The sequence below is a fragment of the Rhipicephalus sanguineus genome, unplaced genomic scaffold (assembly GCF_013339695.2).
Source record: "Rhipicephalus sanguineus isolate Rsan-2018 unplaced genomic scaffold, BIME_Rsan_1.4 Seq861, whole genome shotgun sequence".
Lineage (NCBI taxonomy): Eukaryota > Metazoa > Arthropoda > Arachnida > Ixodida > Ixodidae > Rhipicephalus > Rhipicephalus sanguineus.
In genome coordinates this window covers 129,986-157,068 of record NW_023616156.1, presented here as the reverse complement: position 1 = coordinate 157,068, position 27,083 = coordinate 129,986, and the positions used below count along the sequence as shown (strand labels likewise).

At 47.3% G+C, this 27,083-nt stretch overlaps 1 protein-coding gene across 1 annotated transcript; it reads right to left on the bottom strand.

Annotated features, from left to right (window-relative positions):
• LOC119378537 (F-box only protein 47-like) lies at positions 1 to 25,655 on the bottom strand (the record flags this gene model as incomplete). Its single annotated transcript, XM_037647640.2, has 7 exons — positions 25,336 to 25,655; positions 21,305 to 21,448; positions 13,286 to 13,362; positions 12,993 to 13,194; positions 8,937 to 9,104; positions 2,390 to 2,536; positions 1 to 143 (listed from the first exon to the last, which is right to left on the bottom strand). Coding segments are annotated over exons 2-7 (858 nt in total), but the record flags the coding sequence as incomplete, so codon positions are not given.
• Positions 25,656 to 27,083: the final 1,428 nt, after the last annotated feature.

Below are 27,083 nucleotides of genomic sequence, written 5' to 3'. Positions count from 1 at the left end.
CAAGATCAGGTTGTATAGGAGGCCGGCCACTTCATCTTCATGCCGTTCCCTGATTTTGGAAGCGATGACTGTCACGCATATGTCCACTCCGCAGTAGGTCAGCAACATGGCACGGTTCAGTGGCAGCCACTCTCGGCACATCACTGCGTCGTCATCCGCACGCACGTTTATCAGGTACAATGCGCATGCAATGGGCCTTTCCATCGACGAGCGAATTCGCAGAGTACTAAGCTTAACTGCTTCGCGATGCACGATGCACCGCTTGGTCATGCACACAGGCACCTTAGCGAATAGCGGAACTTCGCATGAAATATTCTAAAGTGCCTTTTAAAGACAAGTCAATTTTTTTCAAGTATCGCCGCTGACAGGACAGGGCTATTGCAGTTCTTGAGCTTGAAGGGCGGATGTTACTTGCAAAAAAACTCGAAACGCATGTTTCACTAATCGTCCAAGATTGCGTAATGACCTTTTTAGCAGCTACATTACAAGGCACATTAACTTGGGATGAAATCTGACGGGTGGTGTGGATTCAGTATACGTGCCATCAAACTGGGCGATAAAGATGCGTGGTTTTTCCAGTTACATTATTTTTATTATAGCGCTGCTTTTTTTTTTGCATTAAGCGCAAAAGCGACTGCAATACCCACGTATTTAATCGCACACTTTCGGAATTAATATCTCGGAACTGGTGCCATCCTTCGAATTCGTTCAATCTGGACACGCCACTGGATACAATTCGCAAATCGTAATATGCGCCGAAAGGTAATTATTTAAGAAGATAATTAGCGATAACAAGACAATTGTGTATCTGCTTTCCTCGCGCAAGTCCGTCACTTGGAGTAATCGATCTCAATTACTGCGATTATGCTATCAGTCAAAGGCGATATTAAAAGGTTCCGTACTTAAAAAAAAAAAAAAAACACCCGGTATACAAATAATGCATTGCCTTAAAGCACCACCATCAAATCTACTTCATCACGTTCTATCTCCGAGGAGACAAATTCAACGCAAACCGCCTCGGGCACAAATAAAATAAACGCACAAAGACAAAGACACAAATAAAGTCTGAGAATACATTTTTCCTGAAGACAAGCCGCCAGAGCAAAGTTTTGCTGCAGCAAAATAATTAAAACTGTATATTTACGCACAATACAAGCTGATAACAGCCATCACTGGCGCTGAAGTGAGCACATACAGAGCAAGGGCAATTTTGGCCCGTTATATCTCGTGAACAAAGCAAACGAGGTCATATGATATTGAAAGAGTGTTTTGACTGACGTAAGTGCTCCTCGATAAAAAAATTTCGTTTAAATTGAAACCGAAGTTTTCTTTTTATTTCTTGAAAATGAGCTTTTTTGAAAAAACCAGCTTCTTTAACTATCTTTTTCTCCTTTTACGCTGCCTGTAGGAAAACAATCTTACCCAGAAATGTTGCAAAGGCCTTTGACAATGTTTTGAAGTTTCTGTGTGAAATAGGAAACGCGCAAAGGCGCATCAAAGTTGGCAAACTTTTTTTATTTGGGCCGAGTTTGCCATTTTTTGCCTTCAAGTTTGTTTTTTTAGGACATAAAAAAAGCATTGATATAATTCACAGTAATGTGTACTAAAACCGCCAGAAACATTTTCGACACAACGTTTACAGTTCGCGTTAAATTCGGCTGTGAAATCCGAAAATACTGCGGCGAGCAAAAACAGGACGCCCGGACGCCCGCGCCGCCACCTTCAAATATATTTTTTTTGGGGGGGGGGGGGCGCTGGGAGCGTTTTTTGTAAACGAAATTTTGGGTTCCGTGCACTTTGAATGTGCCCACATAACACTTTAAAAACCCAGACAAAAGAAAAAATATTGACCGGTCATGCATGTTCGATCTCTCGTGGAATCACCCTGCGGCAGATATCGCACGTAGCACAGACAACCGGTGGTCAATTCAGGCAACGCAATGGTTACCAAGGTATGGGAAACGCAGCCGAGGACGGCAGCGAGTCAGGCGGAGCGAACGAAATTGGTAAGTTCGCAGGCATACAACGAACTCAGCTGGCACGTTACAGGGTAAATTGGAGATCATTGGGAGGTGCCTTCGTCCTGCAGTGGACATAAAACAGGGTGCCATGCCCGCCATCAGATGCCTGCCGAACTTTAACAGACATAAACTTACAGCCCCGTTCTGAAGAGAATGTGGAGTGAATGGTAATGCGCAAAATATGTTTACGCAAGAATGTTTTGTGCGAACACTTATATTCCTGCGCGCAGTGCTCTGTATCGACAACGTACTGCGTACAGGACAAAAAATGTATTTGATCGCTTTACTGTTGCATCGTAACTTCTCCCTGCCTCTACCACTTCTTTTGCTCCTCATTAAGGCCGCCGCGTTAGTGCTCATACGCTTACCGAACAGCTCTTCGATGATGTCGATGGTGTCGCCCAAGCTCCAATAAAGGCTAGCCAGCGCCGCTCCCATCTCGGCCAGCGCGACGCGCAGCAGCGGAGACCACGCCGTCGTGTGTGGATGCGCTGGCAGCGCCCACAGGATCTCGCCTGCGTGTATACAGAGGCGTGTTTATCTCTAAAATACGCCGATCCTTTACCTTGGGCGCTCCTTACCCCCCACCCCCCACACACAGTGCAGCCTTTAAGAAGCAGCACGTTTTGTGGCGTTCGCTTTCAGTAGGAACGAAAGTACGACGACAAGGTAACTGGGTCCCACGTGGAGCACGTCCGTCGCTTATGTGGATCTGGCCCATGCTGACCCAAGCAGGTCCAGCATAGCAGTATTAGATGCGAAGCATCTTATGGCGGAGTTCAATCCGGTGGTGGTGGTGGTGGTGTGCGGTGTGACCACCCTTACTGCGCGTGCGCACACCCTCTCCACACACCTCCTCTCACTATATCTCTACCCCTCCCCACTCCCCCTCTCTCCCTCTCCACTGCCCCTCTGAAACGCGGGCTCGACATGCCGAAACGCTGCTTCGCATCGACTCATGGTCCCCTTTAGCGGGAGATGGTGTTTTAATTTCCAAATTAATTAAATGGTCGTTTCAAGAGGAAATTGAGCAATCTTGATTAGCAGATTTTTTTAATATGAAATAAAAGTAGACGTGCTTCTCGTTGTCGTCAAACTTACTCTAGTTTATTTTTCCGGGTGTGTCTCATTTTGAAAATAACCTCTTTGTATAGGCTTTCTGTAGACAAACCGCGCATCGAGAATGTAACCTGGCTATAGACCAGAACACAGCGAATTCCATGCGCATCGCCATATTTGCATCGCACGTCGCGCCATCTATCGCACACGCGACGAAACAACACGCGCGGGCTGCCACGCCAGCAGACGCTACACAGAGCAAACGTGAAACTTCCGAAAACTCAGCCCGTCGGAGAGCGTGTTTCGCGTCTTTTCTAGCCTGGACATTTTCGCTGATTATATTGGAACATCAAGAACACCTTGCTCATGCAAGTCCACAATGTATACAGTACGTGCTGAGTGGGCTGCGGAAGCAACCTCGTCAGCTACGTACGCTGTTACATTTGTAAAAAAACTTCTCGCTGTAGTACGCGTGAATCATAATTGCAGTGCAGCTCGCGAAAGAGTGAAACGATGTTTTGTTGCCCATATTACAAGTTGTGCACAAAGTTTTGTGAAAGCTCATCATTTCAGCATGCATCGCGTAATAATTAGAGTACGCTTTACGGGTAGTTTCGCGGAACGTAATTTTTGTTTCACGGGCGCTCTTACAATAATGCGTCTTGCTCACAAAAGCGTGCTATCAGAGAGTATAACCTGAAGTACCGTTCAGCGATCCCTTTTGGAAGCTACCTGCGCGATTTTAATCTTGTAACGATGGTGCTTTACAAGCGAAACTGTGCTACTCTTAGTTAAGCCGGTTAGCTACGCCTGCGACGTAAAGGACACTGGCGCGAGTACTGTTTACTTACGTGCCAATATATGTATTATGTGCAGCTGGATGCCTCGTGTCCAAATAAATTTGGGGACATCAAACACTGAAATGAAAGCACGAAATTCTGGCCAGCTGTTGAGGAGCACCGTGCCATTTATTACCTTTTGAAGACGAAATCTCGAAGGCGTGGATGCCATCAAAAGCACTAAAGCTTAATAATACGTTGAAAGTGGCAAGGCATGCTGATTGCTTGTGCTTGAAAGCACTACCTTGCCCTAGATTTTCGTCAAAGGAAACGCTCAAAGGTATGAAGTGCACCCCCACACAAAGCTCACGCCTGCCTTCAAGCCAGCTGCGTGTCACGCAAATTAGATTCGCAAAATGAAATAGGTGGGCATCACACTGCAGAATACACGCTGTTAGTGTACTTACTCGCGCATTTTCACTCGGCTCCTAGTTTTTTTGCTTGAATCACAGTTATCCACTCGCGGGCGAAGCTGAAAACACCGCACCGGCACTATTTCTGTGGCGCGTCGTAATCGTCGCAGACAACGCTAATATCCTCTTGTTGCACAGCTTGTTTTGGCATCCAAAGACGACGCAGTAGTGCCCAGACGAGCTCTTATACGCTGAAGCGGCGTGAACGGGCACTCTTTCGCACTTTAAAGCCTCGGAACTGCAGCTTGCCCTGTTACTTGGTGCAGCCCGCGCGCGCCTTGGCAGCCCCGGGAAGCCCGGCGTCTAGGTGCGAGAGTATCCGCTCGGCTCGCCAGCAGCCTGGGCAGCCTGGGTGCGAGACAGGCGTGCTCTGGTGTATAGGATACCGCTACTAACGCAGTTGTGACATATTGCGGACAGCTAGAAGTAACCACGCGTGCATGTAATCATAAATTGCTAGGCCCAGATTTCACGTACACCTACATCGTTATCAATATCATGCACCAACAGATGAAGCATTCTTTCTAGACGTCATATGGTCTCTTGTATTAACGCGAAACTGTATGGCTAGGTTCCGGAGGATCGGGTCTGTAGACAGAAGACGCGTAGAGCAACAATTTTCGGTGCCCTCGCTCCTCGCGCATCACCGCCTCGGCCCTCACCACGGGTCTCCCTCGCCACTGCCGATGCCTCTTTCACAAGTGTCGGGATACTCGGCGGCGGCACTTCCACTAATCGTTGTGCCGCTTTGTCTCGTGATGTAGATATAGCGCTAGCATGTTATCAGCAGTTGCCCTTTGGACTCGCTTTGAGGCGGACGCGTGTCGTTCGCTCGGAGGAAGAATAGCGGAAATTGAAGGAGCGCCAACGCGCACAGAAGGGCGAATTGGCGCGAGAACGACGTCAAGCAGTGGCCGCAGAACGTGCAGCCGCAGCCGATGGCTTCTATCTTCACAGTAGTGGAAGGGCTCTCAGTTTTTTATGATAGTCAATCACATGTTCTTACATTCACCGAGATATGGTTAAGCCCTGACTTGGCTGACAACGAAACATACAATCGCGAAGAATATTGCACGGAGAACCAAAAACATATCGTCTGTATCGATCTCGCCGCCTACATCTTGAGCTCTCGTGATCGTCTCGTTAACCTGAGGTTACCAAAATTTACATAACATGACGTGAGTGTATGACGAACATGGATGACAGGTTGTGACTCGAATATCATGACATGCAAACGACAAGGTGCCACCGTGGTGTCACGGTGGCCGTTTGATTATCTTACTAATGCGATAATGTGCATCACATGAGTTGTGTGTGCGGCATACATGAACTACATATCACGACGTGGATGGTATGACATAGGTTTCGTTGATATCGTCCCTTGAACAAAACTAACGACTTGGTATATATGTCGTGAAGCCGTCGTGGTCACTGCCTTAAAGGGGTCACGAACCATCCCTCGGGCTGGGTGAAATAACATATCCTGCGGAAAGCAAACATTGCTATGAACATCTCAGCCAAATCTTGCAGTCGTGCGCGGCAAGGAGGGTTCAGAAGCGGAGCGTGAAGTTGTCTTTTTAACAGGCACCCTCTTTCAATACTGATGCCTGTGCTCACTCTCTTCGGAGATGTCGGCGCCTGCTGTCGAACAACAGATAGCATGCCAATAGCCGACACAAATAAAGAGCGGCGTTTCGATCAGTCAAGATATGTAGGGCCTGTATGCATTTCGACCCCGCATGTAATTGCGACAGCACTCCGCCAAGTCCATTAAACCAGGGGAATATGCGGTTCATTGAACGTGACTCCCTGCGAGCTGTCGACGCGCACATACAGTGGAACCGATGCAGGTGTACTTGTGGCGCGCGCACACGTGCCGGAGAGTGAAGCAATAAGGAGGGAGGCGTCAAAGCAGTGGCGGCGCATGTGCGCCCACCGGCGACAAAACTTGTGGCCCCGGGCGGCCTCGAGTTTCCCTTTCGTTCCTATAATAGACAAATCAGTGCTTCGCATTCACAAAGATTCTACAAAAATCTTATTAAGCGCGTGTATAGAACGGTGTCAAAAACTTGAGGACGCTTGAGCTTCGCCTTTAAGAGTAGAACGCGATAGCATGCTCCGTTCCGGCATCGTCTTCTCATTCGCTTGCCAGGCTTCGCTTCTAAGTGGAAACCTCAACCGTGTCGCGAGGGAAGAAACGTTGTGCGCGTAACAATGGTTTCAAACTCGCCTAGAATGCCTACTGCAAGTGCAGTTGCGAAGTGCCCACTAGGCCATACTTAACTCATCATATTGCAAATGAGCTGCACACCTTGTTGGATGCTGTTGCTGCTGATGATGGTTAGCTCCGCCTGAGAGCTTTGTAATGGGTCTTCAAACCACCCACTTGTTGCGCAATTCCGATGGTGTGACGCCTAGTGCAATTTTACCGCTCTGCTACGCAATATTGTATATGTTAACGGGACTCCTCGCACAGGCACTACATAACACGTGTATAGGGTTTATTTCTGAAGCAGTTTCAAGTAAAGGCGTGTCTCTGTGGTAAAACACCTGACTGCCAAGTAGAAGGCCTAGGTTTAATTTCCGCTCGAGCCGAAGATTTTTTTATTGTTTATTCGCTTCTATCTCGATTTCTCGCTCACGGACAACGCCGATTTTTCGCTCACAACCAACGACAATTCTGGACAGCATCGTAGACAGCCTACGCTGACAGCTTAGAAGACAGCATCGAGCTCATGTTGTCCGAGAAATGGAACGCGTCTAGAAGACGTCTACGCGACGTGATGCCACCTCGCGTCGAGGAGAGAAAGCTAAGAAAAACAAACGTAAATGTTCTTTCTTTAACCTCTTTCGTGTTCAAACCAATGAAAAATTTAACTTAGCTGACATTGAGAGTCTGGAAAAGCGCCTAATGGTGTACAGACGACCATACCGGCGAGATCCGAGCTACGCAAGCATTTCGCTGAGCCGCCATCTTGTTTGGACAGCAAAGTAGCCTGCATCGTTTTTGTCTCCGATGCTGTCTTCTTGAAGCTGTCTATTTTGCCGGCTACGTGAGAATTGGAATGGGACTTAAGATGGCCGCAGTCCACTTAGCTGTCTACGGTGAGTATTGGAACGCACCCACTGACGCCGACACCGGAATTTCTGCGACACGAGCTCTTTAACACGATCGTGTTAAAATTACGCCGCAGTAACGTAAGCTACCAGACCTGATGAATCCACCTTTCTTTTTTTCACGGTGTCACGGCGCATGCGCTCTCCGCTAGCGGAAAAGTCGCGAAACGTCTCTTCATCTCGGAGGCTTTCCTTCTGGCCGTACCGGTTGCCCCGGCCCCTACCAAAACCCTACCAAAACGGCAGAGGGTAGCACTGGAAAATGAAAGAGGCGGATTGCCGAGGGCTCAGGCAGGGAAGTTGCCAGCAGGCGAGCTGTTGGTGTCCATGGAACACGATAATTCTCCTAACTTGCTATCTGAACTACCGCGGCTTGGTCCTGGGCACAGATTAGTTGGTTTGCGTTCAAATGGCGTAGAAACGTAAAGCATTTCTGTCGAAACAAAGCTGTAGGAATAGCTTCTCGTTTTGGTAACACCAGTTTCATATTGTTATGCCAGGGCTCCCAATCCAAGCTTCCTTGCTTCGGCAAGGCATTCAAGCTGGTAGAACGTCTGACGCAAGCGGCGTCAACATCGACACACTGTCTGATGCAACCAACGTCAACACCAGCGAGGTGCCTGATGCAAACGGGTGCCAACCAAGGCGGGAGTCTCATGCAACCCCCGGCAACTCCTGCGATGCGCCTGACGCAACGTGCGGCAAGCCCTCTCATCCGCGGATCCGACTCCAGCCAGCGACTAACGGCGGTTCCTGATTGGAGGCTTCGAACTACTGGCTGATGCAAGGAGTCGGCCAGGGCTATAAAAGAAACAAGCTACGCGGGGAGAGGGACAGCGAACGAAGAAATCCCGGGTCGTCGTCGCACCTCAGTGCGAGCCCCATGAGCTGTCGGCCCCAGTGCCGAATATGTAACGCCCCTGTTGATATGTATATAAATTTGTCTTACTCACCGTCACCTTGTCCGCTCCGTCTATCGGCTCTGCGCAGATGCAGCCGCAAGCTGAGACACCCGATACCCAACAATATATAGTTTCGTTTGTTGAAGTATGCTTCGCCACGTAAAATGTACTATTGAGGGGAAGTCCGCTTTAATAAAGAAACGTAGTGTTCAATGGTGGGAACCGTTGCGCATACAGTCGGACGAATTGGAAAAATTACGTGGACAGAAAAAAAAATATTTTTCTTTCTGTAAGTGGACAGAAATTTCTTTCCGAGTTCGTCGGACTGAATGCGCAACGTTTCCCACCATAGACATCCACCAACTCGCCCAACAAGAAGTTCTTCAAAAATCGTAGTGTTCGTTTGTTCTTGTTTTGATAGATCACTTACTTATTCCGACTTTATGACTGAATTTTTATATATATATATATGTACAAGGGGTGAAAAATACATATATCAAGTAAGGTTTTATTAGAAAAAAACTACGCTTTTGCGATGCCGCCGGCCACTCTTGCCACGAAAGGTGGGCTAGAGAGGGCACTCACCGTGATGGCAGGGCCCGTAGATGATGAACAGTAGCCTGGCGCGGAGCACCGTCGGCCATCGTTGCAGCAGCCTCGACAGCCAGGCGCAGCGTTGATCGAGTACGACCTCGGACAGGAACAGGCACTGAAGAAAGTTCCGGAGCACGAACTCCTCGTGCAGCAGGTATCCTGCAAGCCACGCATTCATCCGACTGCACTTCACTAAGGCGAAAGCCTTAGATGCCTCATCAAACGCGAAAAGTGACCGTCGGCGTCGACATGTGTGGTGCAAAAAATTATCATTATGTAATGACGTCGCCCAGTGAAGTCATCATGACGTCACGACGACGTAATGACATGACATCACGCGATGACGTCACCGCACGACATCGCCGCTTGTTCAAAGGTGGGCAGAAAGCTCTCGGTGGGGATGAATACAAAAAGAAGATGGCTTTCCCCTTATTCTTATTCCCTAAACAGAGAGACGTTTGTCGATTAACCCGAAGGTCACGGGTTCGATCCCGGCCGCGGCGGTCGCATTTCGATGGAGGCGAAATGCTAGAGGACCGTGTACCGTGCGATGTTAGTGCACATTAAAGAACACCAGATGGTCAAATTTCCCGAAGCCCTCCACTTCGGCGTGCCTCATAATCATATCGTGGTTTTGGCACGTAAAACCCCAGATATTATTATTATTATTATTATTATTATTATTATTATTATTATTATTATTATTATTATTATTATTATTTCTCGAATGCTCGACTTTCAATGTGGCAGACGATGAGCGGACTCCAATATGCTGTGCGCGCATGTACCTAACCTACCAGAGGTGGTCTCCACGATACGGCACTATGCGACTGCTCAAACGACGCTCCCGAGAGAGAAATAGAGAGATAAAAGAAAGGGAAAAACAGGGAAACCAACCAGAATAAGCATACGGTGTGCTACCCTACAGTGTAGGTGGCGTTGGGGGACGAAGATTACTAAACTAGCTGATAGCTCCTCGAATCAGCTTTCAGGACCTAATGCGATCGCGCTCGAAGCAATAGCGTAGAATCTACTGAAAGCCTACTGCCTACTGAAAGTACAGTTGCGAAGTGTCCACCACACCATAATTCATCATTTTGCCAATTAGGAAAGTACCCACTACTTGTCATTAAAGGGACACTAAAGAGCAAAACGATTTTTCTCCCATTAGTAAAGTAGTCTTCCACGATACCAAAAACACCACGCTTGCTGCGAGAAGACGCTTAATAAGCGAGAAAACGCGCAAAAAGAAAATACATGTGGCGACGCCACCTTGGAATTCCCGCACCATTTGCCGTGACGTCACATATTTTTGACGGCGCCTGCTTGGGCCTACGTAGTTCCTAATCGGTTAAATCGAAGTACATTGTCCTCTGAGGGGACCAGAGACTTGACATAACGAGTTTGTGAAAATTTCGTCGAGCCAGTGGCGCCAAAATACGTTAAATGCTCTTTGAAATCTTTTACGAATTACAAAGTTCGGCGCGAAATTTAAAAATGAAACTTTGAACTTGGTTTTCTCCTCTAATAATAAACTTATGGTGGTGAAATAAACTACACAAGAGTTCTCCGATCACCCTTTATCAATCTAAACCAATTCATTGTTTCTCTTTAGTGTCCCTTTAAGGCATTGCGTGGATTTACTCATCTGCACACTTTGTTAATGCTGTTGGTGATAACGATGATTAATTATGCCTGAGAGCTTTGTAATGGGTGGGCCTTTAAACACCTCAGTCGTTGTGCAATTTAGATCATGTGACACCCGGTGCGATTTTATGCTTCTGCCACGCAGTTTTACGCATGTTAACACGACTCCTCGCAATGAATGACACGTGCAAAGTTTTTTTTTTTTTTCGAAGCAGTTCCTAGCATTGGCGTGGCTCTGTGGTAGGACGCCAGCTTGGCACGCAGAAGGCCTGGGTTCGATTCCGGCTCGAAGCCATGGCTTTCATTGCTTGCATTTTTCGTGATTTTTCGCTCTCGGTAGGTAAACGCCTTTTCGCTCAAGGCCAACAACACCGCCGCCGACACCGGAATTTCTCCGAAACGAGCTCTTCAACGCTGTTGCGTTAATACATTCACCAAGTTTGTAAATTCGTCACTCTGCACCAAAAGCAATCATGCGGACGACGTGCTTTAGGTCGTATAAAGCGGAGAAATATCATATAAAAATCGAAAGCATGCGTGAAACTGTTACCAAGTTGACGAGGGTTTCGCAGAAATCGGACGTAAATATCAGTTGAATATTTTAGAGTCACGCAAAAAAGTTAGTTTTGGTCGCCTTAGATGTTTATTGCATGCCTGTGCAGCTTACAGAATTGCGATATCGTGTTTATCATTTTTGAGTCACACAGCTGTAGACTCCATAGCTAAGCTCTGTTTAGTTTCGCAATTTTCATGAATTTTTAAACAAACGCGCTTTCTAATGTCGCTATATATTAACTTCTTTCAAGGCAACATAACCCCTCGAAATCAGTAAAGTTGGTTGCTCAGAAAACGATTTCTCCGGCTCCATTCTATTCATAAAGAAATATTTTTTTTTGAAAATTAACCTCGAGTCAATTAATAAATTAGACATGCATGAAACTCCGAAAAGGCTAATGTGACCGCGAGCGAAGCCGTAGTAAGCTATAAAAGATGTGAAAATGAAAAATCCGGCAGATACCGCGCACTATAGAAATCGTTGTTACGCGAAGCAATCGGCAAAGAGCTGCATACGCCGCATCGTTTCGCTTTGAGACAAGCCATAACATTGATGTGATGACATGTCATTCACTATCGCATGTTTGTCACGCCTGCATGTGCATTCTAGTATATACCTTGCTAATGAAACGACCACGACGGTTTCTAGACGTTTGCATCATGTCATTTGTGTGATTCATGCTACGGCACAGATGACATGAACATGCATGTTGCCACCTGTCGTTCGCATGGCGTTCGATGCGCGTTCTAATACACTTCAAGGTAATGAAACGGCCACCTTACATCACAACGGCATCCTGTCATGTATGTCATAATGTACATACGTGACGTGCATGCGCGTGATGCTTTTTTATGTCACGACCTGTAATTCATGTTGGTCGTACACTAATGTGACATCATGCCAATTTTGATTTACTTCAAACTAATGAAGCCACCGCGAGAGCGCCAACACCGTGTCGCGTATCATGGCGTTCGTGATAAGATATCCATGTTATGGCCTGCCATTTATGTTCGTCATACACTCATACCATGCCATGCCAATTCTGATATATATCAACTTAATGAAACGGCCGCGACAGCACCAAGGCTGTGTCGTCATGTATATCATGACATGCATCACATGGTCTTCATGTTATGACCTGTCATACGTGTCATGCTATGTCATGTTGTTACCAGACAGACAGACAGACAGACAGACAGACAGACAGACAGACAGACAGATAGACAGACTTTCAGTGTCTCTTCATCGAAGCACACAACATGCACAACAATATCTTGACCACAACTCTTCTGTGCCTGACTTCTCCAGGGGCGCAGCCAGAAATTTCGTTCTGGGACGGGGGAAGGGAGGGGGGTGTCGGTGAGCGCGTATATTTGTATGTGTGAGTGTATACATGCACATAAAAAATTGAAAATTTTCGGGGAGTGGGGGAGAGGTGTTAACACCCCCCCTTCCCGCCCCTGGATACGCCAGTGGACTTTTGTGTCCGAGCACATACGTAAGGGCGCAACTCCTATGTGCTCACTGTATATACCGCAGTTCTGTGGCATAACCAGTGGGGAGAAGGGTGGTTTGGAAGCTTCGAAACCCTCCCGAAATTTCTACATTTTGTATGAGTATAACACGCAGTACACTACACACAAACAATCGACGAACACGCACAAAAAGGGCCGACACCCCACCCCCGGCCCCAGAAAAAAGAATAATAAAATTCTGGCTACGCCCCTGCAGTAGTTATCCCGCGGCGTCTTAGTAGCAAGCCAGGCTAGCACCTCCAGTATATCAATAAAGTATCGCTGAAAAGGCCCGCATTACGTAGCACTGCGTATGATGGTGACACTCACCGCACCTTGCCCCGAGCACCCTGGCGGTGAATAGGCGCGTGCGTAGCAGCCCTACGAGGACGCTGTAGACCACATCGCAATCGCTGTCCCTCCAGCCGAGTATGGCGTTCATCACAAAGGCGCCGTACTGGTGCCACCGCCGACACGTGGCGTCCAAGTCTTGCTCTGGCTCGTTCAGATTGAGCTTCGGCCGGCCCACAAACTGCGGTATATGCACTCCACTGTCACTATGACGATGTCGACAGACAGACATTCTGGTGTAGCCAGGGGCCGGCGATGCATAGTAAGCTCACCTTCTCGATGAACGGCAGCATGGTGCGCAGTCGTGCCATTATCGGAAACAAGAAGGTGACCCTCTTCATCAGCACCCCTGGAGCAATAGATGGAGGTCTTAATTCATTTTATTTGTTACTTTGTAAACAGTTGAGTGACACTACATATGCGCTCTATGGTACTCCTCTCTTTATTTCATGGTCATAAGACCAGATATGATGTTTCTGTTGTTAGTGATTAGTAGAGGCCGGATTTTTAGGCCCTAAAAATGCGCATTTTAGGCGCCAAAAATAGGCAGGCAAAACAACGTTTTAGGCGCCGAAAATAGGCAGGTAAACACTTTTTAGGCCTCCAACGTCATAAATGTAGGCCCAGTAAAACTTTACATAAATGGAAATTTCAAAACAAAGACGTGAGCGACCTGTATCTACGACAGGAAAGCAGAAAAACCTTATTGTTTATGATGCCACACAGGCGCCAACAGTTGAACATATATGCGCGCAATTGTCCTTTCTCCCGCACGGTTCGCAGAAAACGGTCTCTCTTATTCTCTAGCGTGACGAGTCTAGTGTACCCTGTTGAGTAAACACTCTCCTGGGTCTCTTTCTTTTCGACATGACTAATCTGGCTCTAATCGCGTGGGGTCGATTTCTCCCGTGTTGATGACCACCTTAAGTAAATTACAAACACAAAGCGTGCACATCACATTTGCTCTTCCCTCTCCTTTCCCCTGACGGCTCTCCACGCTTTCGCATTCGCCAACCGCTCGCGCAATGTCAGCGCGGCAGCGTATGGTGGTCGGCGCGTCCCATTTCACCGATGCTAGCAGTTGTTTTTCGAAAGTTGGTCGAACTAAAGCCCCTCCATCATTCAAAAGTAGCGAAACCTTTTGATCCAGCCGCCGCGCCCTGCGATAGGCTGGTTGGCGACACGTGACCGTTCCACCTTCGCGCTCCGCTCTAAAGGCTCATTCACACTGGGGAATCCGCCGGCCACAGTGACCGGAATTCGCGCGCCGCCGAAATTCCACATTGTTCACACTGCTTAGCAAACGCACCGCCGAAACTATACTTGGCGACAGCTTTCTGTGGCAGCACAGCCAACGCTACGTGGGCGGAGCTTCTGCACATGTGTTACTACGCCAAGTAGTTCGTTCGCCGGCGATTTCGGTTTTGGTTTCGCAAGCGCATACAACACGCGCGTTTTCATACGAATATCCACAGCTTATGACGTTATTTGGGAATTTATGCAGATAGTTTACACACAGATGTATTCGAAATACCTGGAATCATTGATGAGCGCTTCTGCAAATCAAATTATATATCGCTAATGTGCTAGTGGTTCAAGTCCGCGTGTTAAGCGAGTGTGCCGTTTTAGTATTGTTTACTCTTCTTTTTTTTTTTTTTGGAAAGCGATAAAATATTTTGTATTGTGAAGGAACGCAGGAATCAGCTTTATTGAAGCGGTCGGTTTTACTTTTCAAAGAAATAAAGAGGGCATGGCCCAGCAGTAACTGCGCAATTGGAAACCTTACGTAAAGGCAACGAGCTATTTCCTGAATTTCGGTGCATACAGGGTCGACATCGTCGTTTTCCTACATTCAGAGACGCAATAACTTTCTGGAGACGCTGACGTTTTGTCAGGGGACGCGAAGGCATCGAGAGGCCGCAGATATCTTGGCCACGACCGGTCAGGAGCGGGCGTCTCACGTTTGTAATTACGAGCGGCTGAAACGCGCTCCTTGCTCCGATGGTCAAGAACGCTTTTTTTTGCACATTGAAAATCACGCTGCCAATGGCATATTAGACACGAAAGCGTCTGTTGTCGAGGCGAAGCTGTGCACGGGTGATTTGGTCCCCGCAGGCACGTAGCCAGAATTTTTTTTCGGGGGGGGGCCCAAGGCCTAATTGTTCGAAAGAAAGTCTTTCCATGGCAAAAATAAAACAAAAGTTGCCCGGGAATGTAGAAGGCCGGACAATTTCGGGGGGGGGGGGGGGGGGGGCGGGCCCCCCGGGCCCCCCCCTTGCCTACGTGCCTGGGTCCCCGTAAATCGCTCTCATCGCAAAGCGCCAAAAACACCTCCCGCCGTAGACGCCGACGGGCAAGGTGTTACAGTACACAATATACAGCGATATTGTATCAGCAATAGCAGGCAGCCGAAATATCGACCATGTATGCAACGCAATTTATGAAATGGGCCGCTTATTTTACGTACTGTTTCCAATCGCAGTTTTGCTTTCAAGCGGTTGTTCTTGCTAGACTTGCAGTTCGCCGGCGTCATCGTCAAGGTAGCTATTGCGATCAGAGACCCACTTGGGCTGGTGATATCACTTGCACACTTCTTTCTCGCTGACAGTATGGGTAAATCAACAAAATAATTCACAACGCACCGCTGTCTTCGTTTCTTTCTGGTCGATGAACACAGATTAGCTAACGAACAGGCGCTTATGTTGACTTACAAGTTTCGATGAGCACCTGTCGCAACCGAGCGACGCCATTGTTGTTTAGTGGGGTCGGAAAATGCGAAATGGACATTGAAAACCCGAAAACTCGAAACAGCAAAAATCGCAAATCCTTTACGAGATAATCATTCTTACTTTCAATGCAAGCAACCTTGAACGTAATATCTATTTCTTTTCTTTTTATGTCTTCTTTTGTGCTACGTAGTCTACAAAAGCTAGCGTTCGCGGACTACATGCAGAAGCGTAGTAAAAAAGTGCGTGATTCGGCTGCGTAGCCTTGGCTGTGCTGCCACAGAAAGTTGTCGCCAGGTATAGGGCGCCTAGTTGTCATCGTCCCTTCGCGCGAAGGAACGCTGGCATCGACGCGCCCTGCGTTGTGTTCGCGTTTCGTTATGGCGAAGCGCATAAACAGGAGCAGGGTCGTCGAACTGCTGGGCCTGCTGGAAAGCAACTTTCTGGCGATGTCTGACGAAGAGAAACATGCATTCGCCGAACCAGAAACGACGCAAGCAGTTGTGGTTGGTTCGCCCTGATTTGCAAGACGCGAGAAGCTTGGTGGAGCCGAGGTAATGATACCCGTTCTGCGAGATCGCGATGGTGTATTCCAAAGATGCTAACCGCGACAACACTTGGCAATTTTCGAGAACTACAGGATGATCACGAAAGACTTATTTGCTGTCGCTACGGGCTTCGACGACTGCGATATCACAAGCATGGCACCATTTTCGAATGTTCGACTCGCGTTCCGATTGGTTCGCGGTGAGGGAGTCCGGCGGCAGCTGCCGCAAAAATCGGTCCTCGACCGATCGGCGCGGAAGGGGCTTTTCCGGCGGATCTCGCTGCCGCCGAAGCGGATTCCGCGCGCTCTCGCCGCCGAATGTCTCAGTGTGAACGCGCCATAAGGGTCCAGCGGCGCCAGCGCCGTGCCGATGTTAGGTACGGATGTCTGTGTTTTCAAGCGTGGAGTTGGACCATTTTAGTAAGCAGGCGCCTCTTCACGCGCCTCGCGCATTGTTGTTGCCAACTGGAAGTGCCTATGTACCTGATGCTTGAGTGGACGCAGGAATTTTGTGTTTGAAGTGAATGCTTGGAGCGTGACGGGCTAGTATGCTGGGCTTCGGTTGCCTCACCGCGCGGAGGATGACAAAAAGTTTTTTTTTTTTTCGATCCTCGCGGTGGCGGTGCCAACAATATCTGCTGAAGGAAGGTACGACTCCACAAAATCAGGCGCAATGAATTGTGCCCACATAAAACACCCGCCTATGCGACGAAGTAAGTAATTTTGCAATGTTTATAACTTGAAGCCGCCCATCACCTGGCCGGCGTGCTTTTGATCGTGCATATGCACGAGCATTATCTCACCAACGCTATTATTGTTTCGGCATTCTTTATGCTGTGGATTCGTGCGTAGTACTCATTGTAGAGTCACGCCCTGCATCTCTCACAATATATAGCTCGGGACCCCAATACAGCTGCGTTTGTTTATCTCACCGGGGTGGCTTCAACACTAGAAGCTCACAAGGAAAGGACCATTTTGGACTACTTTTTTTTGCCATACTGCTATGCGCGAGGTCGATCAAGGCTCCTTCGTTGAAGCATTCCGCGTGATATCTTTAATGCTTTAGACGAGTTCAAGTGAATAATACTGCAAGACACCGAGTGGAAAAAAACTGAAACCATATGCCGCACCGAGCATCTATGCTCTATACGGCCAAGGAAAGAGAAACGGAAGACACCCTGCAAACGAATGAGGGGGGGGGGGGAATCAGTGCTTACAACAAACGTTCCAAAGAAAAAGTTTGCAATGAATTACTGCAATAAAACCCATTTTTAAATAAGTGCTCCTTTATTCTGTTGCATAGCTACAAAAAGACAGGCAACTCAGCTTTTCTGGTCATAGTCTGGTTTTAGGGCCTGTAGGTGTATAGATACCCCACATGAATCGCTTAACATTGCAACATGCGAGGGTTATTCAAAAAGTAAGGGCCCTTTGGACCCCCAAAAATAAATATTCATTAGTAAATGTTTTTATTGGCTGGTTTAGTTTAGCAACTAATTCACTTTTCTACATAATCACCGTTAAGTTCTAAGCACTTTTGGTACCGCTACACCAGTTTGCTTATAGTCTCTCTGCATAGAAGTTCGCCGCCTGGGAATTCTTTGCTGTTTGAGTTGGTCGGTAAGCATTTTTAGTACCCACTTTTCACACAATCTGTGATATCTGAGCTTTTCAGTTACAATCGTGCAAATTGTAGTGCGGCTGACAAGAGGAAATTCATCCGACAGACGACTAACTGGCATTCGTCGATTTAATCGCAATTCCCGATCCACTTGGACAGTTTCATTGGTCTGGATTATGGCCTTTTTACTCCACTCTTCGTCGTGCACATTTGTGCGGCCATTTCTGAAGTCTGGACACCATTTTATGACCTTTCCTTCACTCATCACTTCATGTCCATGAACTAGGCCCAACTCCGCATAAATATGAGAAGCCCTTTGCCAAGCAAAAATCAAATTACAGCTCGCACTTCAGAACAGGCGCGAGCAACAATTTTCGCAGACATTAACGTTTGTATTCCGTGAAAAGCAGACGACTACTGAGTCAGAACAACAACTTCAGTACTTTCGCGAAGAATTAACAGATTACGCTGCAGAACTAAATCTTCATTCTGTCGTGTAAATATTTAAATATTAGCAAACGGCCTTTACTTTTGAATAGCCCTCGTACCTTTATATCTGCAGAACATAGAGGCGGCGGGGGTAGTAAAAGAGGGCGGCTTTGAATAAATGCATTTCTTTAAAAACAGATCAACATTAAAAAGGGCGAGACACTAGTGGGCATGCTATATTTTATATGGATCTTGAAATGTACTCTGGTTGCTGATATTCCACACATGCAGTGCAACTCTTTCTCCTAAGTAAACCTATTAGAATACTTTAAAAACACAATAGGCTAAGTTAAAAATACCGTGTAACCATAGGAATACGTCCGAACGCTGACAAACGCAATGAAATCATTAACAGCGCATATATTTTGCACTGCGCACTACAAGAGCGCTAGGTACCCAATGAGGTTTCCGAAAGTAGGAGTAAGCTCACAACCTGCCTATTTTTTTTTCGAACTATAAAACAAGCAATATTAGCTCACCGAAATATCACCCCTACTTCAAGTGATAATTCAAGTTACGCTGAATGTCAAAACATGCAAAGAACGAAAAAAAAAAATTAAATGTCCTGCATAACAGCTGCTGTGGGAAATTGCTCAGAAGCTGCTTCGGAAACGCACGCATTTTATTTCAACGTTTAACGTGCTCCGAGCACGTTGAAGTTACTGCCCTGTAGTTTGATACTTGCTGAGCATCTTAGGCCCCAGATGTTAATAATTAAGCGGTTCACGCGCGCACTCAATTTGGTTTCAGGCGTCTGCAAGATGCACGGGAGCAAGCGGCGCGTTGTCTGCTAGCGCTACTCCTTGGAACCCTCGAGAAGGCGCGCGTGTAGTTGCTGCTACCTTTGAAAAATAGAGGAGCCTTAGGTCGAACTAGAGGACCATGTTGAACACCATAGAGTTCTGAACAGTCATTGCTGCAAAGTAATATGAACAACGGTCTCAAACTGCACTCAAAAGCGAAATTTCAGGTTGAATAGTGTTCATATAAACGCCAATTTTGAAAAGAAGCATTTATAGGCACTTATAAGAATTTAGGCCCAACCGCCAAAAATTGACATTTTAGACATTTATAGGCACTATAAAAACTCGACAAAAGTCTTTCTTAGCCTCTAATTCATGCTCAAATATCAAAGTGGCGCGATAAGAACGCAAGCAACAAAATAGGCATCTGCCTAAAATCCGGTCTCTAGTTATTAGTATCTAATCTATACATTTTATTGTGCTGCAGTACCCTTAGCATTTCATTCCAATTCTCGGGGGAGGGGGGGGGGGGGTTCACGGGCAGTCCTTTTTGCATATTCTGTTGTGAATGTCGACTACTATTACGATTACGATTATAGTCAAATGATGAATTTTACCACGCTTTGTGTGTTGATATTGAATAGAAATTGTGTAGATCTATCCCCTTCACCCACTGGCGTAATGCCTGCAAAGGCGACGCAGATAAATAAAAAATCAATAAGAATATTAACCAATCCGTGAATGAACTCTAATGCCCCTTAATTAATGTGCCACGGAGTTAATTCGCAACGTAACAACGCTGTACGAAAGCAATTAAAAGAAGCAAAGAGGTAACCACTCTAACAATCCCGTACTGTATACTAGAGCACTGCACGGGCCCGGGCCGGCCCGAAAGCCCGGGCCGTCCGAAGCGTTTTCCGGCGGGCCCGGGCTCGAAAGTGCGGGCCCGGGCCGGACCCGGGCTTGAAGCCGCGGGCCTGGGCCGGGCCCGGGCTTGAGGCTGCGGGCCGGGCCGGGCCGGACTCGGAACCGCTCATTACAAGGCGTAAGTCGAGCCTTCGAGCACACGCGAACGTTATGCATTGCATGGTCTAAGCTCCAAGGTATACTGTGCCAAGCTGAAGTGACACGTGCAAAGAGCTGGCTCTTAGTAAAGCTTAGCAATAAAATAGAAAACAGTTGAAGTGCAATTTTTTTTCACCAGTATAGATACAGATTGGCACTGTATATTTTCACTAACGTTTCGTCTGCTGGACCAGACTTTGTCAAAGTAACGAGTACATCGTGGTGGATTTCCGTATAAACACGCCAGATCACGTGTGTATATATATATATATATATATATATATATATAATATATATATATATATATATATATTATATATATATATATATATATATATATATATATATTAACAGCACTAACAATGGGCCAGATCACGGTTGTTCCCATGGGAGGAATAAAGATTTCGGCCTTTTATTCGAGGTTGACACATACGGTACATTTCATTTATATTCCTTGGTATTACGTGCCAAAACCACGATATGATTGCGAGGCACCCCGTAGTGTCACCGGATCAATTTCGACCACCTCGAGTTCTCTAACGTGCACCTAAAAATAAGTATAATCACGAGTGTTCTTACATTTCGCCCCCATCAAATTGCGGACGTCATGGCCGCGGGAATCGCACCCGCATCCTAGGACTTAACAGCAAAACAGCTTAACCGCTGAGCTACCACTGCGGGCAAAGCAACATTTCGATGCAAGTACACACCGGATTTTCCATCCGATCGCCCGCCACAGAGCGCACGGCATCATTAATAATCATCATCAACTAATATTCTCTAGCGGGCCCGGGTCGGGCCTGGTCATGAACAAGTGCGCCCTGGATTAGTTTAGTAATGAACGCCCGGGCCCGTGCCGGGCCCGGGCTTGGAACGGCGGGCCCGGGCCGGGCTCGGGCTAGGTACGGTCAAGTACGCCCGGCCCCGGGCCGGGCTCGGGCTGGGTTCGGTCACGTACACTCGGGCCCGGGTCCGGGCCCGCGCTTGGAACCACGGGCCCGGGCTGGGCTCGGGCTTCATAAAGCGGGCCCGGGCCGGGCCCGGGCCGTAAAATCCGGCCCGTGCAGTGCTCTACTGTATACCCAATGAAGCGAACTCACCGAGCGATCTGCAGTGCCTGATGGCGTCCACCTGTTCCATGTGTTCGAAGCTGAGCACTTCGAGAGCGGTTGGGCAACTCAGGTAACCAAGCACTTGGTCCCGCATAAACTTGGAGCACATGCCGACGACACCAAGGGACTTCACTGCGTCAGCAGAGCGAGTGACGGGTTCTTGACTCAGTTCGCGCGACACCGTCCTGAGGTGCGACGAGTTACGAAGAAAGACGTGTGAATGCACCGTATTGGAATGGAGGAGTTCAGGCCAATATCTTCGACGCGAGTTGTGAGTGTCTCAGTGAAGTACGTTTCAAGGTTAGCGCAGTTCGCTGCGCTCTATAACATGATAAACAGGTTGCATTTCACTGAGCTCGTCGCTCTTTCTCTTGGACGCTGTAATACAGCTTCTGTGGTTGGTTTGCTTTGTATGAACAATACATATATGGTCTTCTTTTTGCGAGCTTAACACTATACACGCCAAATGACTGGATGTCGCGGTTACACTTCGTGCGTGTAACGTAACAAACGCCGCCTGACTAACTTGCGGGCACGCGTGGACACTTGCGAAAATTTGACTACGTAACTCCAGAAATTACGCACGGTTCTTTTAATCAAACATGAGGCTTGGGCGCGAAATAACACCTTAGGATTGCAAATTAGTGCCTTTTTTTGTTAAGTACTCGCTTTTTAAAGTTAATGGCACTTTTTGCATTTTTATTGCTGACGGTCAGGCGGTAGATTCGCGACAGAAACGTACACTATGTACCTTCGTACAAGGTTCGAGAACGACCGGGATACGTCGCGTGGTCGTCGCCAGACAACGTTGCAAACCTTGGAGACGCACGTTCAATTTCCCAACGCGTACTGCTGTTAACGTTGACGCGTTAAAGACATAATAGCGCCAGTGCCCACCGTGTGTGCGTATGTACGTGCTTAATACAAATATTAGCACATAAACGATTCTGAAGCTGTAAGACCCTTCCGAACCTCCGGAGCGGCTGCCACTCGTGCTTCCTGCCGGCCTTTGTGCGTCATAAGTGATATACCCTTAGAATTCACCTAGTAAAATCGACGAGGATTACGTAGGTTTCAGAGGATTCGCTGTACACCGTGACGTTAGCGTTCAGTCTTGAACATGTCATTTACAACGATTCGCAGCAGGACCTGGCGATACGGGCGCTTTGCAAAAGTTGCGCGCTGAAGTGTGGTGTACACAGTACCTTCGGACATTTCATGAATGGGCCACCGTTGCGCTAGTGTACAATAACTGTTGGGGTTTTACGTCCCAAAACCGCGATATGATTATGAGGAACGCCGTAATGAAAGGCTCTGGAAATTTTGACCATCTGGTGTTCTTTAACGTGCACCTAAATCTAACCACACGGGCCTCTAGCATTTCGCCTCCATCGAAATGTGGCCGCCGCGGTCGGGATTCGATCCCGCGACCTCCGGGTCAGCTGTCGAGCACCATAACCAACAGACCACCGCGGCGGGTGTTACGCACACTTTCATTGCGGATTAATTATCAAAACAGTTGAAAAGCGCACGTGTTGTGCCCTCCCTTCTCGTCCTTGTGTCATTTTGCGCTGATTTTTTCCCAATGTCTTACCAACAAGGCCGAATTTCTCCCCTGGTCAAAAGTGCCGTTAATAAATTTGTATAACGCGCCGGAGAAATACTGACGTCCTTTTCTTGCGCACCTGATTGGTTCAGAGGTGAAAAATCGAGCAGCGAATGACTGAGCCAAAGCAGTCGCTTTTCTACCAAACCGGCCATTTGCGATCGGTCGCTTTGCAACTAACGTGATGGCGCCACTGGCGCTTGTCGCGAGTGCGAATGAACCTTTCAGCGGCGCCGTTTGATGCCTCCATGCCTCCCGGATTTCAAATAAAACGTTAGAGCTTCAAAACTGCTACGCCTACTGGCGTACCGTCAAGCTATCGAAATCCTTCATTAAGCGATACTGAATATTTATTTATTTATTTATTTATTTATTTATTTATTTATTTATTTATTTATTAGTTCATTCGTTTAATCATTAATTATCTTTCATGTCAAGCTCGGGTCAGACGAATGAACGTTTGCTTTGTCTGCTTGCACAGAAGTGTAAGGAGAAAACAGCTTGCCGGTAAGCACGAGACACTTCAGTTCCGGAAAGTTCGGCAAAAGGAAGAAAGAGACGGACAAAAAGTGGGGCGACTGCAGTGAAACGGGCGGCTCATTTCGATTTTCACTACAACACAGTGGACTAAACACAGGTATAAACACAAGCTATAACACAGTGGACATAGGGCACGAAAAAATCGTGGACAATCACTCTAGTGCCCCATTTGCTCTCCTAAAGTATTTTGGCAAGAAAAAAATTTTTCGGTGCCTTACAGTGATTTGAATGTAGCCGTAGCGGGCGAAACCTAAGTTTCCAAATAACGCTCTAAAAAATGCGCCTTAAATCTCTGCTGGCTGCTAGAAAAAGAATGACACTTTCTTACTCTCTCCCTTTGACATCCGCTTTTTTATATCACGATCTGATTTGTGGTGAAGCAACACGGTAATTCTGCGCCCATTTCGACTTTTTTTTTTTAATTCCACAAAGTTTATAAGCACGAGGCAACTACATCACACGGCTGGATAGTTGGCAGTAAGTGTGTCAAAAAAGTATTGAAGTAGATGACCGAGTAGTTTCGAAAAGGAAGGGGCGCGAACATTGAAAAATCTGTGAAATGCCTCATATTCAGGCACATGCAGTTCTTTCGGGCTGTGCGCAAGAAAACCATGATATCTATCTTTTCTTTCACTGTACAGCATAAAACTCGGGAGCAGCCACTTCGGCGCCTTTTTTTTTTTTTTTTTTTTTGCAGACCTGCAAAAGAGTTATTTGCGCCTGTTGATAGTTTAAGAACGAAACAGATAAGCGCCACACATCGCACGCAAGGAATAAGCGGTCTACTTGTCTATTTCAAACTACTTGCGCTTTGCCTGACCAGATTCTGCCTCGACGCGCCTTGGTGCAAATTTCGTCACTTCCTCGTCATGGGAAGTTCCGGTCTGACGTAACAGAGTGGCCGCGTTTCTTGCGCGCGGGGCACGGTTAGTTTCGATATTGTCATTAAAATTCGATGACGAACATCTCAACCTACATGCAACTTTCGTTATTTCTAAAAAACGGGAATGGCATAATTGTGAGGGACTACAACTTTCCCATATAAAAAAGTGCCCTCAAGTCAATAATTCAAAAGTTCATTAACGAACTTTTGTTAATTAGTCACCTCAATGCCATTTTAGCTGCGGCAAAGTACTGCCGCCTCGACGGGGAGTTCGTGCGCGAAAACGACAGGAGCCTTACTGTCATTTGATTTTTATTTTTAAAAATATGCATTGTCTAAAAAAACACCCTGCCTATCTTGAACAGTTATTAGTTAGCCATGCCCATCCACCAAAATGAAACAAGGAAGAAAAGAGTGAGTATATTTACAGGTACACGCAATATGGCTAATCTACGCAGAAGACCAGTGGTGCGATCTTTACGCGTTCCAAAGTAAGCACGGAGGCGTGGCGTTACATCCAGCCGCACGCGATTGGTCAATGCAGGGCCGTGACGTCTGTCGCGGTTCACATTGGCCATTCGCGTGCGGCTGGATGTAACGCCACGCCTCCGTGTTTATTTGGAATGCGTACAAGATCGCACCACAGTGGTGCGATCTTGTACGCGTTACAAAATAAACACGGAGGCGTGGCAGTACATCCAGCCGCACGTGACCGCACGCGATTGGTCAATGCAGAGCCGTGACGTCTGTCGCGGTTCAAATGGGCCATTCGCGTGCGGCTGGATGTAATGCCACGCCTCCGTGTTTATTTGGAATGCGTACAAGATCGCACCACTGGTGTGCCTTGGTCTTCATCTCGTCGCATTTTTGCTGGAGTGTCATTCACTATAGCATCTTAAGAACAATCATCATTTGTAGCTAAAGCTCTCAACCCTCTTGCTACGCCAAGGCAAGAGGGCGCACCAACTCCTACGTGCCAGTCACCCTCACCATCGCAGTGCCGGAAAACGTGGAAGAGAACTTCGGGCGGCAGCTGGCAAAGCGTGATAGCCGGCTGGCGGTCAGCTGTAGTGCCTAGCACGCTGGAAGATGCGTCGTCGAGCACTGTCAGGTTTCCACCCGAGCCGCGCCTCCGGGCGCTGAGCCGTCGGCTGCGTCGAAGTCTGCACGGACCCCCGCCACTGCTAGATGACAGCTGATCAGCTGTGGGCCATGCAGTAGAGTATAGGAGGAATAACGCGGCGATTGGACAGACTGCGGACGTCCGCGAAAATAAACACAACAGGTGCTGCGAAAGCAAAACTAAAGAGTCCGGCAGATCCCGCGCGCTGTGGGAATCAGTGAGGAGCTGCATGTTCAAGATACTCCCTTTCGCTTTGAGTCGTTGCGGTGTGATTTGGACACCTGTGCAATGTTCCCTGAACGGGATTATGGCTAAGCTCGTACTGCCCCTTTGCTGGACCGGACGGCGGCGCTAACAAGAACGAGAGAGGGAGAGAGTGGCGGGCTCTTGGGACTCTGCAATTGAGCAGAGACGCTCGAATAACGAAAGACGAAGGATCCTCTTTTAGCTCCCTAACCCAGTTGTAAATATGCAAAATAAGTTTCCTGTGTCATATAGAAACCTCGGCGTCGTCAAGTTATTGACAACGAACATTTTTATAACACTGCATACGTCGTTGCTCAGCATCCCGAACGATGGAATGTTGGAATCAATAAAGTTTCAAAGTTTCTAATCAGGGCGTTCATGACTTGCCTTCTTTTTTGGTGGAGCAGTGGTGTCTGTGAGTAATGGGATTTACCTGATTTCTGTGGCACATACCCGTTTATGATGACATCATAAACGGCTACGGGCCTGTAAATAATGTCGTAATCAGGCCCCCGGCTACGGGCCTGATTACGACATTATTTTTGTTGCAATATAATAAGAGTGCCTTGAAATAACATTGTATCGATTTGATGCATTTACGGACAGTTCTTCACAGGTGGCGTCTGAAAGGGCTCAGAACAAAGAGAGCCAACATCACAACCAAGGGTACAACCATGCATTATTTATTTATTTGATTTGCATACATAGATACACAAGGACACAGAGAAAAGAGGGAGAGAGCAGGCTGGCAACTGCCACTAGGAGGGGCACAACGCCTGCCTACTCTTTCGGGAGGAGGGAAGAGACAGAGGAAAGGAAGTTAGGAGGAGAAAAAGAGGAAAGGAGATGGGAAATTAAAGAAAAAAATTGACGAGGACTTGGCATAGAGACATGCCCAAACCATGCATTTGAGCACTAGCTCTATGATACCATGGCGCCGTTACTTTCAGCTACCGCAGCGCCGCCGAGTCTTGGTGTCGCCACACAGCAGCAAATTTAACTTTTGCGTGGCCTTCGTGATTGGCTCAGGAAACGCGCCGTTACCGATCGCGGAGGCCACAACCTTTGCTTTTAACTTATTTTTTTTCGTTAGCTAAAACAGTTAAACTTTTTGTCGATGATCCATTCATTCTCACAGCATTTATCATACGTTGCACTCAAATTTGGGTAAAGGCCGATTTAAACAGGAACATGTTTGGCATATTTTCGGCGTGTTCAGCCACACTGTGCAGCAGAGGGCGCGTCGCGTAAAATGTACAACTTTTGAAACCACCTTTCCGTTCATGAAACGGACAGCTACAAAATTTGCAGTGCTGTAACTGCGCTGAGCACTCGTTATTCCACAAGTTCATTATTGTTCTACAAGTTA